The sequence below is a fragment of the Leuresthes tenuis genome, unplaced genomic scaffold, assembly GCF_036924035.1.
Source record: "Leuresthes tenuis unplaced genomic scaffold, fLeuTen1.0.hap1 SCAF_22, whole genome shotgun sequence".
NCBI classification, from domain to species: Eukaryota; Metazoa; Chordata; class Actinopteri; order Atheriniformes; family Atherinopsidae; genus Leuresthes; species Leuresthes tenuis.
This window is the reverse complement of record NW_027325376.1, coordinates 3,175,639-3,200,486: the sequence shown is the minus strand read 5'-3', so window position 1 is coordinate 3,200,486 and position 24,848 is coordinate 3,175,639. Positions and strand designations below refer to the sequence as shown.

Sequence of the window (24,848 nt, the reverse complement as noted above, 5' to 3'; positions counted from 1 at the left end):
ATCCCTTAAACCGAAGCCCTGCTACACTGAACTTAGATGGAAATGAGTTGTAACTAAAGCAGAAACCTCCTGTAAACTTTACAGTGACTTCTCACTTTAATTCATTCGTCCGGTTGATATCAGCTGGAGGTTTCCTTAGATATCGTAAACACGTGACAAGGCATTTATTGCATGTCTGTAAATAAAACAGAAAACAATAACTGATTTACAACTAATTTGGGGTAAATACTCAGAAATGATTTAGTCATTTCTGCCTAATTACCATGAAACTTCCAGACCTCTAAATCAAACGCTTATATAACTAATTACTTTGTTTAGTAAGCAAAGACATTAGCGCAGGAGACATTTAGGCAACGATTGTGTTTCTCTTTTTCCAGTTTGCGTGTTTAAGTTGCATATGGTTATTAAAGTGGCCAGTTTGCGTGTTTAGGTTGCATATGGTTATTAAAGTGGCCAGTTTGCGTGTTTAGGTTGCATATGGTTATTAAAGTGGCCAGTTTGCGTGTTTAGGTTGCATATGGTTATTAAAGTGGCCAGTTTGCGTGTTTAGGTTGCATATGGTTATTAAAGTGGCCAGTTTGCGTGTTTAAGTTGCATATGGTTATTAAAGTGGCCAGTTTGCGTGTTTAAGTTGCATATGGTTATTAAAGTGGCCAGTTTGCGTGTTTTGAGGTTTGTAAACACAAAATAACAACGTACCAGTAGCCCTTATGGAAACCAAACTGGTCCCAGTGGGACTGAACATCAGGTCAGGAGTTAAGGTTTAGCATGAACTGGTGATGGTTAAAGTTAGTAGCAGGTTTGGGTTAATGGAGGTCAATGAAAGGTAATAACGCGTGTGGGGCTCCGTAGTGACTGACTTTCTCTGGCTGCTTGAGCTTATCTCGGCCGCACACGCACAGGTGGGCGTGTACGAGAGAGCGCGCTTTCCCCTTCCACCTGCGTGAATGTGCGCATGCGCTCGCTGGCTGGGATTCCCATCTCCTTCCTCCAGCGGCACAGTCGCGCACGCCCTCAGGCAGTGTCAGATCGATGGTCGGCTTCGCAGCGCGTCTCGTCTTGGATGCAAACGTTGGAGAAACGGACTTAACAAAGCGTCTTTTATTTTTCTGTGTTTGTGGTCGTTTTTCTGCCGGAGGAGCCGCGCCGCCGGACACAACGACCCCGGTGCGTTTCTTTATCTTTTTCTTTCAGATCTGAACACCCAGGCTCATGTTGGTCAAATGTTTCTAAAACTCGGTTTATGTGAGTTTAGCAGCCTGATTTCTGTTTCCAGGCTGTTAAACACCCTGAGACTTTGAAGGAAACTCTATATATTTCGGTATATTCAGAGGTTTATTTCTGGTTAATGCGCTTTTTGTATCTCAGTCATTTTCAGGCTTTTCTGTTATCTTGTCACAACATAATAATATTTCTGGAACACTCCACTTGTTGGTTTGTCCACAAAAGCAGAAAAGGTTATCTATTGAGGTCTTTCTATAATAATCATTGTATTTTCATTATGTTTAGCACATATTGCTTTTATATTTGTATCTGGTGTTATTATGCTGCTTAGAATAGCTTTTATAGCCACTATATTCCACATTTTGTGGTGCTCACTTACATTTTTCCTCTGTACTTTCACTTTATTAAACATTATACATTTTTTAGATTATTAATTGTGTATCAAATGCCCTCAAATGGAGGAAAATCCCCACTTTGTTTAAATGCTTTTCTTTTGTTTCCTTCCAAACGTTTCCATCTGCATTATTTTTAATGATTTTTCAAGTCATTTTTTATGCCAGAACAGCCTTGAATTTAGTTAGATTTCAATTATGACAACGTGAAACCAAGAAAGCAGCAAATTATTGATTAATTAACTTGCTTTAAAGTTTAGGAAAGTGTCCCCAATAAAACCTGCAGCCTTGAAACTCTGGAGCTCTATTTATTCGGTGACAGCAACCTCCGCAGCCTGCTCTTTTACCCTTTCTGTCGTCACATGTTTTCTGTAAACCTGAAGGTTGCTTTGTATTCAGAAATGGTTGATTTTCTAATTCTTGGCCCAAACTCCTAACTTTTGCAACTGTTGTGAAGTAAAAGATAATTTTTATCCGACTGGTCTGGTATTACTGTGGCACTTTCTTGTGTTTGGAACCGTGTTCGCTGTTAAACCAGATTTAGACTCAGAAGATGATTGAATCAATATTGTTGGAGTGTAAAACCCCTTTTTTCACCAGATATTCCTCCCATGACTAAAGTGTTTGCATCCGGTGGTTCTCCTGGTGTCCCCTCAGTGGGTTGGGTTGGGTGACCCCCCCGCCGACCCCCTGACCTGCCTGGAGCTCAGGGTGACCACAGCACCGGGTGACATTTGGATGCTTTTTGGGGGTCTTCTGTCCCTGTTGCCATAGCTCTCGGCCTTGCTTGACCCTCCCTCGCTGTAAAACTCAGCAGCAGACTGAATCTCCCCGTTTCCTCTGTTTAAGAAAATACATTTTCCTGCTTTTAACACTTTTTTTGGCACAACGGAGCCCAAAAACGCAGCATGCTAATGCTGTTTAACAAGCACTTTGGATGCTTGTCAGGGCCACATCAGTGTGGGGGGTCCGCCGTCGTCTTCACAAACACGTGTTTACTGTTGTTTGTCCGGTAAACGAGACAGAGGCCGCGGTTTCCAGGGTGACCAGGACTAAGTCTTTGTGTCTCTCCTGCTGTACGAAGTGTTGTTAACTCCTTTTTTTTGTTGGATATTTATTGGTGTTACTTATTGGAAATGTTTCTTTCATGGTTCGATCTTTAGTGGTTTTTCTTTATTATTCTGGAGAGATTCTTGGTTGAGTTATTCTTCCTTGTAAACTCAGTTGAGCGTTGGAGAATGGGCGAACAAACAACCTCTGATGAGTTGATTGGGGCCATTTTTTTAATTAAAATTGGTGGAAGATGCTCTTTGTTTAATATTGATACACCTATTTTTTGTTTTGTAATTATATGGTTTTTTAAATATTAATTTGTCATTTATCTGCAGATTCTTGGGTGGTTTGTTTCTGAGGGGTTTCTCGAAAGCCTGTATTGACTTTTGATGGGATTATTACATATTAATTGTGGTCTTTTTGCCTCTCAGTTAGGTTGACATTAGTTAACTAGTTAATTTGTTATGGTAATTTCGAGGTTGTCATAAACCAGCCTCAGATAGTTCTCCTTTCAGATTAGATTGCGAATCCTTTCTGTTAAACAGGATCTGCCCCTGAAAACATCCGGATTTCAACCTTAAAGAGTTGTTTAGTTGGACAAAATAATCTCATCTCAGGCTCAGCTTTCAGTATTGCTCGAGTAGGTTTACACATATGGGGAACTTGAGCGTGCTTTGTGCTCTCAGTGTGGCACACAGGAAAAAGACGAAGAACAAGGAGAACAAAGCAAATAAGTCAATATTTAATGAATACATGGAGGGGCTCATTGAGTCGTGTTTGCAGCTGTCTGCATCCAGAGTGCAGGGTTTGTAGTGACATTTTCAGAGAGGTTTTTGGGGTGTTTCACTGTATTATTAGTTTTTCTACAGGAGATTTAGACCTCTGTGCTCTCTGCCTGTGATCTGAACGTCATACATTCAGTCTGCTGACCTCTGCTGTGATCCTCAAACCGAGGCGTTGGGAGATCTGTCGCCGCTGGAGAAAGTGTGGAGGCTGTAATCTGTCAGACTGCTGAGCAACAAGCAGCCGCCCGCTATGACTCACATCGCACCGTCTTCTCTTGTTTTTTCTTCCCGATTTAGTCTTGAGAACAACAGCTTCACCACGATGTTGACAAGCCGTTAATCAGACTCTTCAATGCCAATAATCCGTCAGTGGTGTTGTCATCTTGCTGGCTGCAATCAGAGGCAGCTTGTTTATCCTTTTTTACAAAGTGCAGCATTAATTATTCACATTTTAGTTTTAACGGCACGTTTAAATCATCAATTTTATTCCTCAGCAACAAACATATCAGGAGTGAAGCAACATCTGGAATAAGGAATCTGTAAAATTCCTACATCTGCAGCAGAAATATAGACACTGGGCTATAATGGAGTAGGTTAAGCTGCCTTAAAGCTAACTGAAGATCAATACAAGCTCCACAGAAATCATGTTCAGTATTTTTAAAATAAGCCCATCCTGAGTCAGAAACACACTGAATATATGCCAAATCAGCCTTGAAAGCAGGCCAACCCCCCACCTTCTTTATCCTTACTGAGAGAAAACACATATGACTAAAAAGGCATGGTTTGCAAAGGGGTCGCAGTCTCAGAAATGTGAGGAACTATCTGAACTTTATCTCCTGAAAAGCTGCAGGATAGTGAGAGTTTGAGGGTCTCAGAAAGATTTCACTCTCCTTCACAAACTCGTCTAAGAGTTCGCTTCATCCGAAACTAAATGTGCTGCAAGATGTGAAGTAATCATAAACCGCAGATGTGCTCTTTGACCTCTGCGCTTTAGCTGCTGCCGTAGAAACGGTTGATGAAATGTCCTCTTTTCTCCCGTCCCGTCTCAGGAAAAGTACGGGAGAATGCACTAGGATTTTCCTTTAATTTCCTGGAGAAACTGCAGCATTTTGGGAAAAAACTTAGAGTTTGGGGTGTTTTAGACTGGACCTCCTCCTCTGGACACCTGCTGGACATGCAATCCAGCCGCTTTGTTTGAGGTTTCACTGACAAAAGCCTTCATCCGTGTCTGAGACACGCCTGTTGGCTGCTGAGCCCTCTGAAAGCTCCCACAGGGGCAAGCTTCTGCTAACTTGAGGTCAAATGAATAGCAGTAACCACTGGAAACGTGGTGTGGAGCTCGCTGCGCCTCCAGAAAATACCAGCGCGCCACCCGCTTGTGATTATGAATGTTTACAGAAGCATCCCGCTTATATTACCTCCAGATGAGCTTCGGGTCGTTACTCATCTCTCGGTGTATTAATAACTTGTTGTACCAGATGAGTCATCACCAGCCCGGTGTGCGTGTGAGAGTCAGGTCATGTTGTTTGATCTGTTAATGATTTCTACGCTGCTTTTCTCTGCATGTGTGCGTCTTTTCTTGTGCGACACACAAGAGGTCAGCTGAATTTGTAGTGCAAATATTTGTCAGCGTATTGTTTCAGAAACAGGTTTCCAGTGACTTTTGTGTGTTTTTTACTGTACGCCATGTTGGCTTCCCAGTCTGACCACCCTTCAGAAGTCCTACTTTTACTCATTTATGATGAGAACTCTCTCCAGATTCACAGTCTCTAACAGAAACTCGGTCAGATCAGGATTTAACTTTGCATTTAGAAAGAGAAATCTATTGTGTTCCAGAGATCTTCATGCACAAACATAGATCTGTACACTCTCCTCATTGTGACTATGAATGCATCACGAGATGTTTTATTGTTAGTCAGGAAAAGCAGGGACCCTGTTTCTGGGATTTTCTGCAGAGATGGAAGAAGATTTAACTTTACAAATAAAAAATACAGATATTTAAAGAACTGAAAAAAGCAACACCTCTGACTTTATGTGAAAAACACCATGTCGTAGGCAGCTAACCCAGAAGTGACTGGAGGAGCAAGTCGCCTTGTTTCATTTCTTTAACTTTGGTTTTCGTTTCCAAGAGTACAAACACAGCTTTAATATTCACACTTTGTTTTAAGTTCAAGGCTTTTTTTTAGGTCTGAAATATAATTATCCGGCTCTCGAGTGTACTTTGATATTTTAGGAGGAGTAGGACCTTTAATATGTTACATAAAGAAGGATTTGCTGCTATTCCTTCCCTGTTGGAGCAGGTTGTGTTTCCTGGATTTAGAGAAAAGTCGCCCGGAGCCTGGTGTTGTTGGGAAAAATGCAAGTTATTTACGATCAATGTTGATCGTTCGATTAAACAGAAACTATTTAAAAAAGGTCAGTTACTCCTCACCCAAGTCCTCATCCATGTACACAGAGCCAAACACGTCAAAAAACCAAGGAGCCATCATCTTTCGATCTTAATCTTAGTTATTGAACTGATTAGTTTCCTACCGGCCATCACAGCTCTTTCAGCTGCTGTCCCACACCATGAAGATATTTAAAGAAGTTGGATTCGTGCAGCTGAGCAGATCAGCTGGCAGCCCCTCCACCTCCATAACATGTCGGTCACATTGGACTTTTCCCATTTCTGCCTCCCATCCTGTGCTGCTCATGTCTGCCCTGCTTCTGGACTTTCATTTAAGTTTTAATTTTAAATGCGTGTTCTGTTACACAGTTATTTGGGCTAAATTAGAGCATCTGAACACTTCTCCTGCCACTGCACTGGTACATTTCCCAGAAACACTCAGTCCTTTATTAAGAGCAGGGTATTAATACTGGGTCGGGCCTGGCATTCCTCTGAGATCCTCCTCTGTGTTGATTCATCACATAACTTCTGTCCTCACCAGGAAGGTTTCTGGTTTGGACTTTCACAGGCTGTGAAGTTAATGTTTACGTTGATGCGTTTCTCTGCTGATTATCTGCTGAATCTGAAGCTGCCAGTCAGCGGGCGCTTCGTCAGGGAAGTCATCGGAGGACGAGGAGGAGGGATTTCTTGTGGCGGGTTACTCATTCACTCTGTGTGCGATTCGCCATCATCATCATCACCGCCGCGGCGGCCTCTCGGAGTCTCGCTCAGTAATGAGGTCAGAGCCGACGCTGCAGGAATGTGGAGCGAGAGGTGGATGCAGGCAGGGATCATAACTGGGTCGGATGAGAAGAGCTAACTAACAAGTGTTTGTTTTCTGGATGAGTGGAGTCATCTGTCACAGTGGATTTCCCAGCATGCATCAGAAGCGGAGGATACTCATATGGTCCTGCGTTGTGTGTTTGATGGTTGTATTTTGTGTCTCTGTTTTGACTTTAATGGCTTCATGTTTGTGTGCAGCTGTTTCTCTGGAATTTGTCTCGTCCTTTCATATGTTTTGTGTGTTTGTGCTTTGAATTTTTGTAGCTGTTTTGTAGCTGTTTTGTAGCTGTTTTATAGCCGTTTTATAGCTGTTTTAGCACTTTCTGGACCGTCTTGTCTCTTTATATTTGTTTTGTGTCTCTGTGTTACAGTTTTTGTGTCTTGTCTCTTTGTGACATTTTGTGTCTGTGATTGTTTTCTCTTTTCTAATGTTCTTTTTAATGTTTTTATGTTTGCTGCTTGTTTCCTGATCATTTGTATCTGTTTCCCCCCCTTTTCTGGCTGTTTTGTGTCTTTGTCACTCTTGGGTATCATCACTTTGTATCATTTTTCATTTGTGGATGTCTCATTTATTGTGTTTGTCTTGTGTCTCTTTCTAACTGTTGTGTGTCTGTGGCTGCTTTTGGTTTCTTCTTAGCAGTTTTTGGTCCATTTGAGGCGCTTTTGTTGTATTTGTGGCTGTTCTATAATCGCTTTGCAGCTGTTTTCTGTGGTGTTTTTTGTGTCTTTTTGTGGTAAGTTTGTGTGTCTTTGTGGCTGTTTTCTGTGGCTGATTCTTTTTGTGTGTTTTTGTGGTAAGTTTGTGTGTCTTTGTGGCTGTTTTCTGTGGCTGATTTTTTGTGTCTTTTTGTGGTAAGTTTGTGTGTCTTTGTGGCTGTTTTCTGTGGTGTTTTTTGTGTCTTTTTGTGGTAAGTTTGTGTGTCTTTGTGGCTGTTTTCTGTGGTGTCTTTTGTGTCTTTTTGTGGTAAGTTTGTGTGTCTTTGTGGCTGTTTTCTGTAGCTGATTTTTGTGTTTTTGTGGTAAGTTTGTGTGTCTTTGTGGCTGTTTTCTGTAGCTGATTTTTGTGTTTTTGTGGTAAGTTTGTGTGTCTTTGTGGCTGTTTTTTTCTCATCTCTATATGAGTGCTTTTTGCCACTTTGTGGCTGCATTTGATTTATCTGAAGCTTTTTGTGTCTCTATATGAATACTTTGTAGCTTTTTTTTAGTCTTTGTGTTGTTATTTTGTGGGGTGGAAATAGAAGAAGGGACTTACCCTTTTTTGTTATCTTTAGTTTTGTTCGTGATAATTGTTATTTCTCCTCTGCCTTTGATATTAAAGTGTTTTCAGGACTAAACCTCCTGTCAACAGCAAAGTTTCATCTTCCAGCTGGTTGAATAGGACATTTGGCTGTTTTGTCTCTCTGTGGTTGTTGTTAAACTGGTGTTTCTGTGTAGTTGCATCTCCTTATTTTATTGACGGCAGCTTGATTTCTCTTTGTGGCTGTTGTGATTGAGGATAATCTTTTTGGGACTGTTCTTTTTTACATTTCTCTAATTTAGCGTAACGTCTGTGGTCACTTACACTTTGTTGTAGCTGTGCGATTTTTTCTTGTTGCCTGTTTGTTGCCTGACTTCTCATCAACCCCATGCCCTTGTTGTCCTGTCACAGTTCTTCATGTGAACCATAGTTGGATCTATTTTTACATCCTGTGTAGCGTAATTGAATGATTTCGTGGTCACTCGGGTTCACCTTAGCCTTTGGCCCCCAAAAACTGTTGAGAGAAATCCTTATAAACCTTTTGTGTGAGAGCCTTTGAAGGCAGAGGGATGAAAGAGGAAACAACATGAATGTGGAGAGAAACACATCAGACGATAGCGTCATGCACACACATGCTGTGACCTGATTTTTGTTGGCTGCCAAGTAAACAAACGGTCATTGTTTGTAACCCGCTCTGTTGCCACGACCATCAGTAGCTCTCTGTCCGGTCGCCACAGCCACACATGGCCAGCCCTGAAATCTGAAACACACACACAGAACAACACAACAAAGTACAGACACTAATAATCACATTTTAAACTACTCAGGCTTTAATAAACAAGAAAAACCGAAGCTGTCGTCATTAGGAAATAGCTGAACTGACCACATTTCAGCTAAAGAAGCTACATGAGTGTTCAATTCAGGATTTTAGTGGTAAGCAGTATATTTCTGTCACAAATAAAACCCAGAATAGTTCAAACGTTTGGGTGATACAGTCACCGTAAATAAATGAAAGAATCAACAGCTGTCAGGCCTGGTCGGGGCTTCACACACACACGAATACACACAAATACACACTGGCAGTTCTGGTTGTTAGCACGATTGAGCTGAAAATTTGATGGAAGAAATCAGGCGATCAGTGATGTGAGATTAAGTTACGTAAGACTCTTACACACACACTTTCATCTTTAATTCATCAGTAGGAAGTGTAGATCTTTGTTGACATGCATCCAGAACTTCACACGGGGGGTTCTGCCGGTTTGAGAATTGAATAATTAACCAATGGAGGAGTGCATGACAGACATGGACTTCCTGCCTCAGGTCTCCTCTCGTAAATTTAGTAAACAAAGTTGTTGTTAGTGGAAATGTAACTCTTGAGATTTGAAAGTTATCTGCGTTTTGTTCACCTTTAAGCAGCTGATGGTTTGATGAGTCGTTTGTGGTGTGAATTAAGTGCAGGTTGGAGCTGTTTGACTGTTCAGACAAACGAGTTAAAATGGGGAAAAAGATTCAGCAACAGCAGAAAACACAGAAACACACGCATGACTTTAAAGCAAATATTTACCTAAATGTTTAATTGGCTTACATTTCATTACAAGACATTTGTGAAAGAGGCACATTTGTAAGCACACAGCAGATTAATGACAGAGTGAGTTCAACACAGGCTGAATGGATTTTTCCACATCTGCAACAGTTTTTTTCCCCATTTACTGTAACTATACTGAACACAGTTCAGCTGCTGATTGTTTTCTAAACCAAACACTTAATCAGTCAACTAAATGTCAGATATATTGACATTAGTTCAACAAAGTCTTACCTTTGTGATAAAAGAGCACAAGCTTAGCCCGATACAAGAAAAACAGAGGCAGAATAAGCTCAATTTAATCTAAGTAGTCTTAAAAAGCTTAAAAAAAATTTAAAAAATCTGTCACCACGTGATATGTCAGTGATTCACATTCCTAACAAACATGTAATAATTTATTGTGAATAAGCGATCGATTAAACACCCAGAATGTGAGAAGTTCATATAAGCATCGAAGGCAATATATCCCAAAAATAGTAACTAAACTAGCAACTAACGTCTATAAGTAAGTCATTGCATTTACAAGATGAGAAGTTAATAGGGCCTAAGTTATAATTAGCATCTCAAAGCTAGTGATTAGTAGCCAAATATTTGTTAGCATAAATAGCTAAATGCATAAACATAGATAAGCTACTTGCAAAATTAGCATCTAATGGCAAACAACCAGCATTCTTAATCCAGTCTGTAGTAATGATATTATAATCTATACAATTATAATATAGTAATAATCATATATGCTTAAGGATATTATTAGTTACATACGTTTACAAGTGGCTAACAGCCCGAAAGTAGTTACTAACTTCACTACAAAAATTACTTACTGATTACTGATACTGTAATTACTTCAATTACTGATTACTAGCACCCTGAAGGTAACTACCTGCATCCATAGATTAGCATTTAGCATTAAAAAGCTTATGACTAGCTCATTTAACAAGGTCCTAGCATTCCTACTGTCATAACCATCTTAACTAGACTTAGTAACTAGCATTTCCAGATCAGTAGCATCTCTAGGGTAGCAACTAGCAATGCAAGGCCAGTAGTTTGTTCGTATCCTCAGTAACTACCAATATTTAGGTGCATTGAGGATAACCGAATTTTGCACATTTCATATTATGTTTGTGATATTTAGGTGTCAATTTAAAAAAAAAGGTTTGAAGTTTGAAACCCCTGAGGCGATGAACATTGCGATGTGAATCAAATTTTCTAAAGTGCCTTTTTCTAACATAGATTTATTTTGATTTTATCTCCATCTCTCCACTGACCAGCATCGTTTTAAGTCTTCACCTGAGCTTGGACCCATCCACTTCCTCCAGTGTTTTGAGGGAGATGATCCACCTGCATGATCACTATGGTTACCCATCATCCCGGTGACTTCCCACTCTGCTGTCAAACCCCGCGCCACCTTTCTCTGCTCCTGCACACTCAGCCGTTGGGATGCACGTCATGGGAAGCGTCTCCCCGGCCAACGAGAGCGAGCGATTTTCCTTCCAAGAGAAGGATGTAGCCATCGCCGTGGCGATGTCACCACCTTCACCTTCAACATTTTCTGAGATCAAAGAAACCAAGATAAGATTACCTGATCCTCCCCCTCCTCTTCCCATTCCTCCTCCTCCACCCCCCCTGCTGCCCCTGGCTCCAGGGCTCGGAGACCCCACTTTAGGCCTGAAGAAGAAGAGGAGGGTGAGGAGTTTCTTCTGGAAAACAATACCTGTGGAGCAGGTAGAGTTGCAGCCCTGGTTTTGTTGGCTTCTGTAAATATATTTTTAACCTATATAACCCATACTTGAATGTATGTTTATTTGTATTTAATTCCTCCCTCATCTATGGGCAAAAGTGACTCAAATATGACTTAATCTCAAATCTTTTGGGTTTAAGAACAAACATTACAGTGAAATGTGTGTTGCAGGTGAAAGGACGTGCCAACCTTTGGACTCAGGGCCAAGTGCAGCAGCATTTCCAGATCGACGTGCAGAAAATCGAGGAGTTATTTGGTCAGAACGATAGGCAAACTGATGTCTCAGGCACTAGAGGAGGAAGGACCAGGGCCTCATTTAGAGAAATCAAAGAGGAGGTGTGTGTTTGTGGTGCTGTTTGTTGAAGGTGTGGAGGAGGTGAAGTGTGTTTGTGGACAGTTTCCACCTGGGCTGTGACATCTGAGTTACACCTGCTCACTACCTTTTTCTGTGCCTTCTGACCAGGTTTCCATTCTCGACTCAAAGCGGGCGATGAACATTGCGATTTTCCTGAAACAGTTCAAGAGGTAATTCAGAGACTCGGACCACAAACACATTATTTTTCACATCTACTCAAAGTTTTCACATATCTTAAAGAGCCAAACGTTTGCCTGATATCCCAGTTTTAGATGACATTCAGTGTTATCTCAAAGAGATTTTGACTCAAAAACAATTAAAGGTATTAAAAGTTTGTTTCCTAAAGGTGAACAATAATTTTTGCTGAGTCATAGAGTGTCACTGAGCCCACACTGGTAATTTAGTAGCTGATAGACGGAACACACTCCCTTATGGGCGGGGTTTGTCAGAGTAGACGTGTCTATGTTTTAGCGTGATGTGTCTTCTCACCCTCATCCTGAGGTGTTGTGGGTAAAAACAGATGTGCTAATGCTGGCATGTTATGCAGGAATGCAGAGAGGCTACATGGTAATGATAAATGACTGATAAATGTTCATGTCATGCTTTTGTGGTTGCAGACGAGGCCACAGGGTAAAATATCACAGCAAGCTACACAAAATGACTGAATTGAGTGTAAAAATAACCAATAAAAGTAGAAAAAAGACTACAAAGAGCAACAAATGACAACGAAGAGGAACATTATTAATACTGAGAAAACAAGAAGTGACCATAAAAAAATTCAGCATCAGAAAAGGGAAATTACTTTGACTGTAGAGATAGAAAATTAACTCAAAGAGACACATAATGACTGAAAGGGTGTGTAACATAAAGGTAAGGACACACAAAGTTTCCAAGAAGAGATAAACATCATGGCTGCAAAGAGATGTAAGAAACAGCGCCTTTTCACCCAGTTTTATTACGTTACAACCTGGAATTAAAATGTATACCTCAAGGAATTTCATCATTTGATCAACACAGCAGATCTACTCATTAAGCCTCATGAAATCAATACTTCTGCAGTAACTACTTCTACAAGTTTGGAACATCTGGGTCATTTTTCCCATTCCTCAAAGCAGCTCCTTGGAGCTGGATGGCTTCCACGTCTTTAGAACCAGACGCCAACACAGCTTTTTGTCACGGCAACACAGCTATAACCATCTGGGGCGGCCGTGGCTCAGTGGTCGTCCAATAACCTGATCCCCACACGGTTCGATCCCCACTCTCACCGCTCCAAAAGATTGATGAACTGACAGCTGGAGGGGTGGCAGTTCACCTCCTTGTCACGGCTGAGGTGCCCTTGAGCAAGGCACCGTACCCCCATGCTCCCTGGTTGCTGTGATTGGCTGCCCACCGCTCCAGTGTATGGCATCTGTCTCCATGAGTGTGGGACCCATGGGACAAATTTCGTGTATTTCATGTATCTACATGACAAATAAAGGCTTAACTTAACTTAAACTATATCAGTGTTCAACCTGCAGCAGACTTCATCCCAAACCGTAGGTGTCACCATGACGTAAAAACACTGTTACAACGCTGGATTAGCAGCAGAAATAGTCACGCTCATACATAAATATGAGTCTCAACTTCTATGTTCTACGTTTATTTTGTGAAGTTTTTGTAACATTTGCAAAAATTCACCCATTAGGTTTTTTAGGGTCGCACAGATTGGGACTAAATAGATCCACTAACCTACAGCGGAGAGGAGAGGGCAGCAGGCTTACAAAGTGTCCTGAATGTGTTTATGATGTATTGACTGTGTCAACATGTTCAGACTGAGTGCTTACCAAACACAGCCAGAGACATACAGGCATGGGGGAGACGGAGGAAGGATTAATGACTATCAGTGACACAGTCACACATGAATATAACGCATAGGAACATGTTCAGGAGACTCAGAATAAGGAGTTCTACCACTGTTCTAACTCACGGTTCCCACCAGATGCAGATGTGACGCGCTCTGGCTGTAATAACACCATGAGTGTTGATCACCGGCACTCTGGCTAATGCTCGAGTCTGCTCCAGATGTGCCGCAGTGCGCTGAGTTTCAGGCGTGAACAGTCTCGCCTCTTATTCATTTTGAAATCAACAGTTCCAAACATCTGGGGGACGTTTCCCCACTGCTTGGGGATTCTGTCTATTATTAAAATACGCCGGCTGGTCATTTTTGACAGAATCGTCCATCATTACAGACTCGTGTCAAACAGGAAGCCAGACACAGGAACAGCATAGAGAGCCTGTTTCTGTATCAATATAATGGTAATAACAGTAGAAGGCATCAAATCTGAGGATTTTAACCAGGAGTAAGACATGGTTGAAAGTGCCGTCAGCCTCTTGAGCAGCAATCACTTCATCTTTACTTGTCTGAAGTAAGACAAGATGTTTCTTTTAAATGTTTACTAGCCCCAATGAGCTGAACACAGATGTGAATTTAGTCTCTGAAGAAAAGCAGAAAATCCTTCCATTTATGCAGCTGGTATCAAAGAAAAAGAAGATTTCTTCAATCAAAACATGTGATGAATATTTTTAGACTGACTGATGTGTGAATTTTGCACATTTTGATCGCAATCTCTCACTGTTAATCACATGGAAAACTTCACCCTCAGGTCCAATCAGGCGATAGTAGATGATATTCACCATGGCAACAGCGTGTCCTTTGGGGCGGAGCTTCTGAGAGAGCTGCTGAAGTTGCTGCCAGAGACTGAAGAGGTGACACACACTTAAAACACAAGTTTCAACCCAAATCTGAAGCCTCAAACACAAGCACAGTCACTTCTAAGAATCTCTTACTCACACAAGCCGCTTCCTCTGTTTGGGGTCCTGAAGGAGAAGAAGCTGAAGGCGTACCAAGGCGACATCTCTAAGCTCCCTCTGCCTGATTCCTTTATGTACCTCCTGATTCAGGAGCCAAGGTGAGCCGTCACAATGACACAAGCCTTGCTATTTCAGCTGTTTATCAAAAACCTATTCCAGCTGCAGCTATTGGATGACTGTGGGTTTAAATTGCAGACTCTCAACCAGAGCCAGGCATTCATTTACAGCTCTTTAACGTGTAGAAGCCTCTTTCTAATGTAATGCCAGCGATGCGTTTTGAAGCCGATGCTGTGAACCCACGACAGGCTGTCAAAGCAGCCAGTTAAACAAGACAAATCAGTCAGAGGAACAGCAGGTCACTGCTTTAGTCATAAAGAAGCTTTTCAGATCCTCAACATGTTTGTATCCCAAAAGAATCCAATGACAGAAAGTGAGCCTCTATTTGCTGGCTGCTCCTTTGAAATGATGACACAAGATCATATAAAGCAGTCAAGTTTAGCCTAATCTGTGCCATCTTCCATCCATTTCTCTGTAGCTACTCAGTCCGGATTGAGTCCATGCTGCTGAAGGAGGAGTTTCGTACAGCCTGCGAGGCCATGAAGCAGGAGATCAAAATCCTTCGCTCCGCCACCAGAGGTAACCACTTCACAGCATTCTGTTGTTTCTGCTCAAACTGCAGCTCACACATTTCAAATTTCCCCGTTCAAGCAAAAGTTTTCTGTGTTTTAATCCATTTCTACCTCTGACTCAAAGTCTTATGACATGATATGATGAGTTGAATGAATTAACAAGAGACAGCAGCAGATGAAACGGTTATTCATACCAACAGCAACGACTGATAGCGATAAAAAACGATGCTTAGAAAGTTTTAGACAGATAGTTATTTGGGACGCTGTGTGAAATGTAGCAAACATTAAGTGCTGAAAGTGACACATTTTGCTATTTAATGAAAAATATCAGCTCAGCCTGAATTTGACGGCAGGAATATGTCTCTGTGTTTCATCCTCTCTTCTTTTAACAACATCTGTAAACACCTGGGAGCTGAGGAGACCAGTTGATGGACCTCTGGCCTCTGCTTTGTTGTGTTTTAAATCTTTTCCGTTGGTGAAACATCTGGACTGCAGGCTGGACTCTTCTACTGCGAAGCCGTGCTGTTAGAATAGATGCAGGATGTGGTTTAACATCATCTTACTGAAACAGGGAAGGCCTTCTCTAAAGAAAAGATGATGTCTGGATGGAGCAGATGTTGCTATAAAACCTGAATATACCTTTTAGCATTGATGGAGCCTTTCCAGATGTTCCAGTTCAATGCACCTGAGTGCTGATAACAAGCTGGATGGTCCACAGTGTTCATGATTTCCAAAGTAATTTCATATTTTGATCCATCTGATCACAGAGCAGATTTCCAGTTTGGCTCAGGTCATTTTAAATGAGCTTCAGTCCAGAGAAGATGGCAGTGATTCTGGATCATGATCACATGTGGCTTCTTCTCTGCCTGATAGAGCTTTAACCTGCATCTGTGGATGGCAGACAGCGATTTCTGGAAGTGTTCCCATGTTTTTAATGCCGAGTCGGAAGGTCACAGACATATTTTTCACAGAGATATAATATATTTTCATGATATTATGAGCTGTTCCACTATTTGAAGACGCCCTCATTGCAGACTGTTGAACCTCTGCCCATCTTTACTTCTTAGAGACTCTGCCTCTCTAAGGTGCTCTTTTCATACCCAACATGTTGCTGATTAACCTGATTAGTTCCAGCATGATCCTTTCCAGCCTTTTTGTTGCCCTCGTCCTAACTTGTGGCATCAAATTCAACCCCAACTTTTTTGGACCTGTAGTCCAGACCAGAACTATAATCTACTATAATGTCAGCTTCCAAGGCTGTGCTTTACACTGTTTGTGTATCATCACTCATATTCTCTGTTGTAAGTTCCGATAAAAGCTAATTCACAGACTTTTCAGTGATATTCTCAGTCAGAATGATTTAATTAAACTTTTTAAATGAGTCGGCCTAATTGATTACGACAGGAATGAAGCGCTTATACAGTAAAACTACATTAATTTTAGTCTCTTCAGTCAATGTGCCAGAAAATAAGAAATATCCGGTAACAGACGGTACTTTAACAACATTTCATGAGTCAGGCCAACGCTCTTCAAGCCATTTATTGCTGTATTGTCATTACTGTGAAGAGATGAGGTTAGATAGCTATAAAGAATTAAAGTGGTGATTATCAGCTGGTTTTTGTTCAGTCAGTGGAGTCTCGTTCCTCCACTGCAGGGTCGTTAGTTTTATTTCCATCCTTGGTCTCTCCAGAGGGAAACTTTTTCACGTCAGCGTGCCACCTTCCTTTGTAACCTGCCCACTTCTTCCTGAATAAAAACAGCATAAACTACGTGGTTGTTTCTTTAAAACACAGAAAGTGGGTTGTCTCTTCACTTCGAACTAAGACGTGACGGAGAGCAGAAGCGCCTTCAACTCAGTCTCATTAATTACGAACAATGACAAACTCAAAGACCAGAAACATAAGCTTCCAGATTCTCTGCAGAGGTGCGGAGTGAGACATCATCATACGACCTCCTCCCGTCATTACAGACGAACACCTCGACTATTTTTAGCAGTGTGATCACTGCTTGAGCTGTTAACTAACCCTCCATATGCCTTCACTGTCAGTGATAACACATCTAAGCATTCCAAGCTCCTTTTTTCTCTGATGGTACACATATCCCCCCTTATTTCTTTCTTATCCAGAGTTAATGTGCTGTGAGGAGCTCCATGCTGTTCTCCACTTGGTGCTGCAGGCCGGAAACATCCTCAATGCTGTGAGTTAAAAAAAAATGCATTCATGAATAATTAGGCAAGGAAACAACAGATGGATGGTAATAGAGGGAGGGAGAAGCTACAGCCTGAAGCAGACCTGAAAGATGTTTATTCCAGGCTGCTGGATCCCCTATTAATGTAGCTGTTTTGATACTCTGGGTTACTCTGATTGTTCACTTTCCATCTCTGCTGTAGGGATTCGGATAGACAAAAAGTTGCACATTACAATGTTTATGAGGCCGACTTGAACAAGCTTCCCGGAGCTTGTGATGGCAGCAGGTGGATGACCTGGACTGGTCCAAAGAAAACAAAGTAAAAACAGAACTCATTTCAAGCTCAATCAAAGAGAGACAAACGTATGCCTTCAAACACTCTCACAACTTCAGGGACTGACAAAACATCTTAAAAGCATTAAGATTAGCCATGAAGGATCCTCCCTTGACTGTGAGAATGATCCAGTGTTCATAGCCACTGATTGAGCTTTCTTCTTCTTCTATCACCCCCTGAACAGAGCTCTTCTTCTATGTGCCTCTTATAGCTCTAGGTATGGTGCAATAGCAGCCCCTGGTGTTCAAACATGGTACAGACATGTTCAAGTGTAGAAAGAGCCACTGCACAAACAGATAGAGGTGGTTCCGTCTAAGGTTATAAAAACGGGATGTACCGATCCGATATTCAGTATCGGTACCGATATCGAAGAAAATTCTAGACTGGATATCGGTGACAATGGGCCGATCCATATAGGCCGATTTTTTTCCCTTGTCCTATCCAGCAGAATTGTAATCTGAATACCGTTTATGGCAAAAACATTTGCTTTGCCAAGGGATGCTTAAGCCTGAGCTTGAGAAATCTACTCGAGCAGGTTAATGGATGTTTAATTCCTATTTGCACTAAACTATATAAGGAGCTGATTGCTATTTATTTTCAAAGTTTACCAACCAAACTAGTGAAACTATTGTTTTTTTTTCAATTTCAGCTCCTTTATGATTTAATATTTTGTTTTACATTGGACTTTGACTCTCTAATTGCACTGAACCAGTTACACTTGTTATATTTTTATGGTTAAGATTGTTTTACTGGTGCACAATTATCACATAAATAAGTAATTCAGTACATTTATGTCTGTTTATTTGTTGTTTTTTTAAATAAGAAAGAAATGTTTAAGTCAAGTCTGATGTTGCCTTGCACAAAAGTCTTTTCTACACAGTGAAACTTACCGTTTGTTACCATAACTCCGCACTGTTTTTCTGTATCGTATCGGATCGGTATCAGATCGGTATCGGCCGATACTAAACCCCAGATATCGGTATCGGAGGTGAAAAAAGTGGACCGGTGCATCCCTAGTATTCAGCAAAGAGATACTATACTAATAGAAGCTACAGGTGAGAAGCTGAATTAAGTAGAACACTAAACTAAAATGGCAGAAAAGCTGCTGTTAGGGTGTATTTTCACCCAAAAACAAACTAAATTAAACTTTTTGCACATTTAAACGTTGTTTGGCTACATCAGAATCACTTCAAAGAAGCTACAATACGAGTCAAAACTTTTATTCTGAATGTTTGACCCTTTGAAGCAAACATGAATCACAGTTACAGACTTAGAGAGAAGCATGAAGCCATTTAATGTATTTTAAAACATGATTAGTTAGATTCCAGACTGATATCACTGTTGCACAAAACTCACAAGCAAATACAACCACTAAAACTGTGTTTGTTGACACAATAAATCAGTTTAAATGATTTCATGCAGAGATTCTCTTCATCCTCACAATCAGTGTGTTTGACTCAGAATATCAGCTGTGAACAACAGAAAAACAGAAGAAATGTTACAAAATATCTACTGCAGTTTAATGTCAGATCACCTTAAACAAAATGCACAAACATGAGGTTCTGCAGGTTATTTCTGCTCTTTATTTTCAGAAAACTGCCGCAGTAAGAGCAGCTGCATTGTGGGAAATGAAGTTCTCCTGCTCCACTCGGTCTTGAGCTGAATCTTTTGCTGAATCAGCACTGTGTTTGTGTCTAACTGCTGTGTGTGTTGTGTGTGTTACAGGGAGGTTATGCAGGAAACGCAGTGGGCTTCAAGTTGTCTTCCCTGCTGTCTCTCGCTGACACCAAGGCCAACAAACCGGGCATGAACCTGCTGCACTTTGTCGCTCTGGTCAGTAACCTGAGTCTCTAACTGCTGGTGGATCGTGAGACTGTTTTTCTTCATTTATGTACTGTATATTTTTAGGATTTATATGCAGATGTTCTGCAACGTTTAGCAGGTGTGTCACATCTCTTGGCTCTTTTATGCTTTTTGTTTAGATGTTTTGTTGTTTGTTTTTGATCATTTTGTGTCTTCTTGTTGCACTGCTTGGCCTAAAAATTGCTGCAAATTAGTAGTTTGTTGCCAGAAGCTTTTACTCTGATCCTGTAATAATGTTGGGAGACTCGGATCAATGCGTGAAGTCTTCTCCAAAACATCCCAGATATTCTTTTTGGGCTTAAAGTCTGTAATCTGTGGTATGTGCATTGTCTCTTATTGCTGACTTAAAGCTCTTAGTCAATAAAGTTATTCTGTTAGTTGTCAGTTTGTAGTCTTATTGCATCACTTTGTTGTTTTGCTTTGTAACTTGTGATAGTTTCAGTTGTTCCTCTTGGTTGTTTGAGGTTTCTTTGTCACTGTGTGTCCTGTTTTCTTTATGAGTCTGCAGATGTTTTTATATGTTTTTGCTGTAGTTTTATGCATTTCAGTTGTCATGTTATGCCTCTATGTGGTTATTTTGTGTCTGTTTGTAGCAGTTTTGCATATTCTGGTGGATTTTTTTCTTAGGCACTTGCTTACCGGCTCTCTTGGTTATTGTTGCTTTACGCAGTCTTACGAATTATTCTACATTTCTTGTGGTTCCTTTATGTTTTCGTGGTCAGTTTCCAGCCATTTTGAATCTCTTTGTGGAGGTTTCATGTATTTTGGTGGCTGTTTTCCATTAAAAGATCAATTTGAACTATTTTTCGCCCAAAATCTGACTAAAATCATTCCTTCCTTCCTTTCAGGAAGCTCAGAAAAAAGACGAGAAGCTGCTACAGTTTCCTCTCAAGCTGAGTGACGTTCAGGCTGCATCCAGGTCAGACAGTACTTCATATTTTTAGAATAAACATTGACTGATTTCAGAAGTTTCTATTCTTTTCCTCCGTGCACTCATTGCATTACATGACAAAAGAGCCTGGAGTAACAGCTCCAGCTGTTGCTATTGTGCCGTAAAAATTCCCCTTCCAAGCCCAGTCCATTTACTTACATTAAACTGAAATAAAGCAGCACTTTTCTTCCGGTAGGATCCCTTTGGAAACACTGGATGCAGATCTACAGTTGCTGACATCTCGCACGTGCTCAGTGGAGGAGAACATCCAGAAAGACACAGAGCTTCTGCAGCAGCTGGACAGTTTCCTCCAGGTAACATTATTTTATTACACAGTAACTAATAAACAGGCTGCTCAGAAATGTAAACCTGCCAGGATTTGTGCGTCTCTGTGTCTCAGGGCGCCACATTGTCTCTGCGCTCGCTGCGTGGCAGTCGGCAGCAGCTGAAGAAGGAGGGCAGCGAGCTGATCGACTTCTTCTGCGAGGACAGAGACACGTTCAGGCTGGACGAATGTTTTAGGATCTTCCACAGCTTCTGCACCAGATTCTCCCAAGCTGTTAAGGTGTGCACACAGAATTCCGTGAAGAGGAATTCCTGAAGACTACTTAAAGAAATGACAGAAAGCTTGTTTAACAGGGTTCAGGCTGTGTTGAAGAGACCAAATATTGACCTTTAAGCTCATTAGAACTGAGCAAACCAGTTTTACCTTTTTACGGTATGTGTTGCATCACGCTGGTGCTTAAAAGAAAACTTTATATCACTCTTTTGCTCGAAAGGAAAACAGGGAAAGGGAGGTGAAGGAGGCAGCTCGTCGCCAGCGACTACAGGAGGAGGAGCAGAAAAGGCACTCTTGGGCTGGAGGCGAGGAGGTAGGCAGACACGCCCTGAAAAACCAGCAAAGACTAAGTCCTGGGCTGCTAACGAGTCTCCACTGTATGGTTGTGTTGCAGGTGGACGGAGCCTTTGGGCTGCGCTGCAGCAGTGAGGCGGACATGTCAGCCATCATGTCCCTATACGATGAGACTGGGCTTCTGGTGGAGCGCCCGCTCCTAAAGTCCCGCCCCCGTTCACCTCTGAACAGTTACCACAGTCCTCGGGGTCAACAACGAAGCCGGTACTCTCCTTCCAACTCGCCGTCTATCGCGGCAGAGCGCGAACTGAGCAACCTTCTGGGAATGTCGTCTGACCACAAAGTTGTTCGGCAGAGAGGAAGTGGAGATGCAAGGACAGCTTTCCCATCGAAACCACTTAAAAACCCTGAAAACTGTACAACCGCCACTGACCTCAGCCACGACGATGCTCAGACTCAAAGAAACATTTTCAATAATGCAAATAAAGTTACCGTCAAAGCTACCTCTTATTCAGACCAGCAATCCGACCACAACAACGGTGGAAATACTCAACTCAGCCTGGGTTTCAGCAGCCAGGCAACACTTTTACACCCTCAGACTTATTCTGGTTTGAGCAGGGGAACTGATAGCACTGATGAGGTTTTCAGTAGACAGATCGCCTGCACTGATGAGAAGGTTGAACACACCACCGCTGCTAAAGGAAACATGCCGGTGGTCTTAGAGAAATGTACACTGGTGCCTGAGCTTAAAGCATTTGACACGGTCACCGCTCTGAGCAGTCATAATGAAGTCCAGTGCACCAGTCATCCCCAACAGGACTTGGTGATCACAGATTTGGAAGGAGAGGTAGACGATACATCACAGGAGGGGAGGGTACAAAATAACTCCCAAGAGACTGAGAATGAAGAGAAACCTGATGTGCACCCGACAAGATCCTCATCGCAAAGAGAGGAACATGAGGAACAAGACAAGGTGATTGTATGGTGTGTGACAGGTGTGTGCGAGGCTGCTGGTGAATGTGCACATGCACGAACGGACAAACATCTGTGTGAGGGTGACAGTCAGGGAGGAAAGCAAAAGACCTCCACTGCCTCAGCCAATCAAAATCCTTCAGAGCCTCAGCAGGACAGTGAGAGGTCGGTACCTTTACCCATCAGCAGCCAGCCGGTGCCCTGCAAGGACTCATCACTTCCCGTGTCTTCCCCCAAAATACACCCCGCAGGGTCTGTAGCACCTGCTCTCACCGCAGATGCTTCTGAGGAAGATCCAGAATCAGCCAGTCAGGGCAAAGAAGAAGAGGGAGCCACTGATCAGAGGAGTGATGTGGCACCAGAGCACTCAACAGATGACAGGAGTAAAAACCAGGTTCCCTCTCATCAGTCAAAAGAAGTTTCTTCTACCGATGCAAAGGCAAAACCTTCAATGTCATCCAGACTATCCACCAAGAACTTCCCGACCTCTAAACCTCGAGTTGCTGGAGTGAAACCGCCAGCCCCAAACGCCACCTCTTCAGCAAACAGATCCAAGTCAGTTCGCACCCTCACCAACTCAGAGAGCCAGGACATGAGGCGAGTTGTGCCCATCAGCAGGACCGGCAGAGGAGCTCCGCCCACAAACAAACAGACTGAAAAGCCTTCAGCACAAAACAGAAGCTCAGCGAAAAGCCCAGCGTCCTCCAGTCTGACCATATCCAACCTCAGCAGCGCCTCCCTCCGGCGAGGAGCGAGGCCCGCAACCGCTCCTTCATCCCGACGATCCAGCAATAACAGGATGCCGGACTCCAAGGAACCGAAAGACCAGAAGGTTCCAGGAATTCAGGGATCTGTCCAAGAGCAGAAGCAGGACTGGCAAAGGAAGCCGGCCACCCGGAAGGCCTTAACAAAACCAAAAGCCCAAACAGAAGAGAAGATGTGCCTCTCCAAACTGCGAGCGCTCAATCAAGGTGGAGGAGGCGGTAGCATCAGTGCTCCTGCTACTCCTTTGCACAAAGCCAAAATCCCTTCAACACCGCTTCCAGGTTTTGCCCGAAGCACTGCATCATCTTCTTTTAGACGAACCAACACCACCCTCGCTCCCTCGCATTCACTCAGCACTGGTTCCCCAAAATCCTCCCCCAAGGACTCCTCTCGCTCTACCCCTTCAGCTACAGCCTCCTCCACTTTTACCCGAACAGGGTCCCTAAGAGTCACAACTTCCTCCAAATCACCAGATCTCCTCAACGTCCCCTCTCCATCCCCACTGAGGAGGTCTCAGAGCATCAGATCATCTGCTCACTCGCTGGCTTCCCCCAAAGGCCACCGCCGAAATGACAGCGGCAGCTTCTCAGACAAGTCGAACCAATCCAGGGACTCGGGCAAGAGCACCAAGCCGAGCTGGAGATAACGGTGGGCATCGACATATGGAGTCTGGGTGGTGTCTCCGGATCACTCCACCTGTACTGGAGCTGGAGCATGTGTCATGGAGTCGAGAAACGTCGTGAAAGGAAGGAGACGACATTCCAATATGAACCGCTAACCTTTTTGTTTGAGGTTGAGACGTTTTTAATGGTTGAATGTTTTGTGTTCTCTGCATTTAAACTTAGACCTTGCAGGTGGAGAAGAGATGAACACCGCTGAAGGTGTATATTTTTACCTTAAAGTGTTCATAATGTGCTTTGAATGACCACAGAAGAGTGTGAAAGTTTAACATCGGATCTAAGTGAGCATTTGAGCATGCGGTCCAATATTACAACAATTGATGCTACTTTAGTGCTCAGGAAAGGCTGTATTTGAACAAAAATCATCAAGTTCTCATGAACACGGGGAGCCATTAGCCTCTGCACATTTAACACATTTCCTTTAGCCTGCAGCTGATCAGCTTCTTTTAAACCGTGGCCAAGCGTAGGAATAGTTAGCTTTCAGGAACCCACCAACTGTTGGGTAAGTTTCTGGTGGAAAGGGGCTGTAAAGTAAGAACACCCACGACTGAATTTGTTCTCATTGAGACTTTAAGACTGTTTCATGCCAAAAAACGACAAAGAAAGCGTTGAGATGCAGAGACTATTTCAGTTCATATCAATTTATTTACATTTTAACAAGTCGTTTAAAGGCAGTTAAAGCAACATTTGTGAAGTTTATGAACCCTCTGATTTGTATAATTGGGTTTTTCACACACATTCCCAGGCACAAAACTGCCCTAAAGCACCTGAGATACCGCAGTTTACAACTTTGGTTTCCAGCCCTGCGTTTGTTTGAACTAAATAAAACTTTCAGATGCACAAAAAAAACACTTGAATCTTCAAATATGTTCAAGATCAACTTGTGGGGGGTGAAAAAGTGTGTTTGTGTGTAATTAAGGTGGTCAAATCTGTTGGTGTGAGGTTTAAAAACCTTTTGATTCTCATCCTGCACCTTTAACTTCACTAATAAAGCTGAGGAATCTCTGTAAATTTGGCCTAATTATAATAATTATTAGTTATAATAATTAAGTATCTGACAATAATTTAAAGGAGATCGTTACCGTCTCTGCTTACTGGAAATGTTTGTTCATATGAAAATATCTGTAAGTTTATGTAAATCTATTTATGTATCGATAAAGTTATTTGATATGTGTGTAATCTGTAAACTAATAAATTGTTTTCCCTCTGA

At 42.1% G+C, this 24,848-nt stretch overlaps 3 protein-coding genes across 3 annotated transcripts in view; all 3 read left to right on the top strand.

Annotated features, from left to right (window-relative positions):
- Positions 1–24,848, top strand: part of LOC140281516 (tripartite motif-containing protein 16-like) — a 285,220-nt gene that overhangs the window by 40,500 nt on the left and 219,872 nt on the right. The window lies entirely within an intron of this gene.
- LOC140281529 (arfaptin-1-like) overlaps positions 1–24,848 on the top strand; it is a 95,466-nt gene that overhangs the window by 12,711 nt on the left and 57,907 nt on the right. The gene's annotated exons all lie outside the window — the stretch shown is intronic.
- On the top strand, positions 1,016–24,848 carry LOC140281513 (uncharacterized). The gene is made up of 14 exons (XM_072375949.1): positions 1,016–1,167; positions 10,750–11,203; positions 11,391–11,555; positions 11,683–11,744; positions 14,217–14,319; positions 14,437–14,522; positions 14,960–15,060; positions 17,179–17,249; positions 19,300–19,407; positions 20,286–20,356; positions 20,565–20,682; positions 20,769–20,933; positions 21,148–21,240; positions 21,322–24,848. The coding sequence occupies exons 2-14, from the start codon at positions 10,919–10,921 to the stop codon at positions 23,602–23,604; spliced, it is 3,711 nt and encodes a 1,236-aa protein (XP_072232050.1). The 5' UTR covers positions 1,016–1,167; positions 10,750–10,918; the 3' UTR covers positions 23,605–24,848.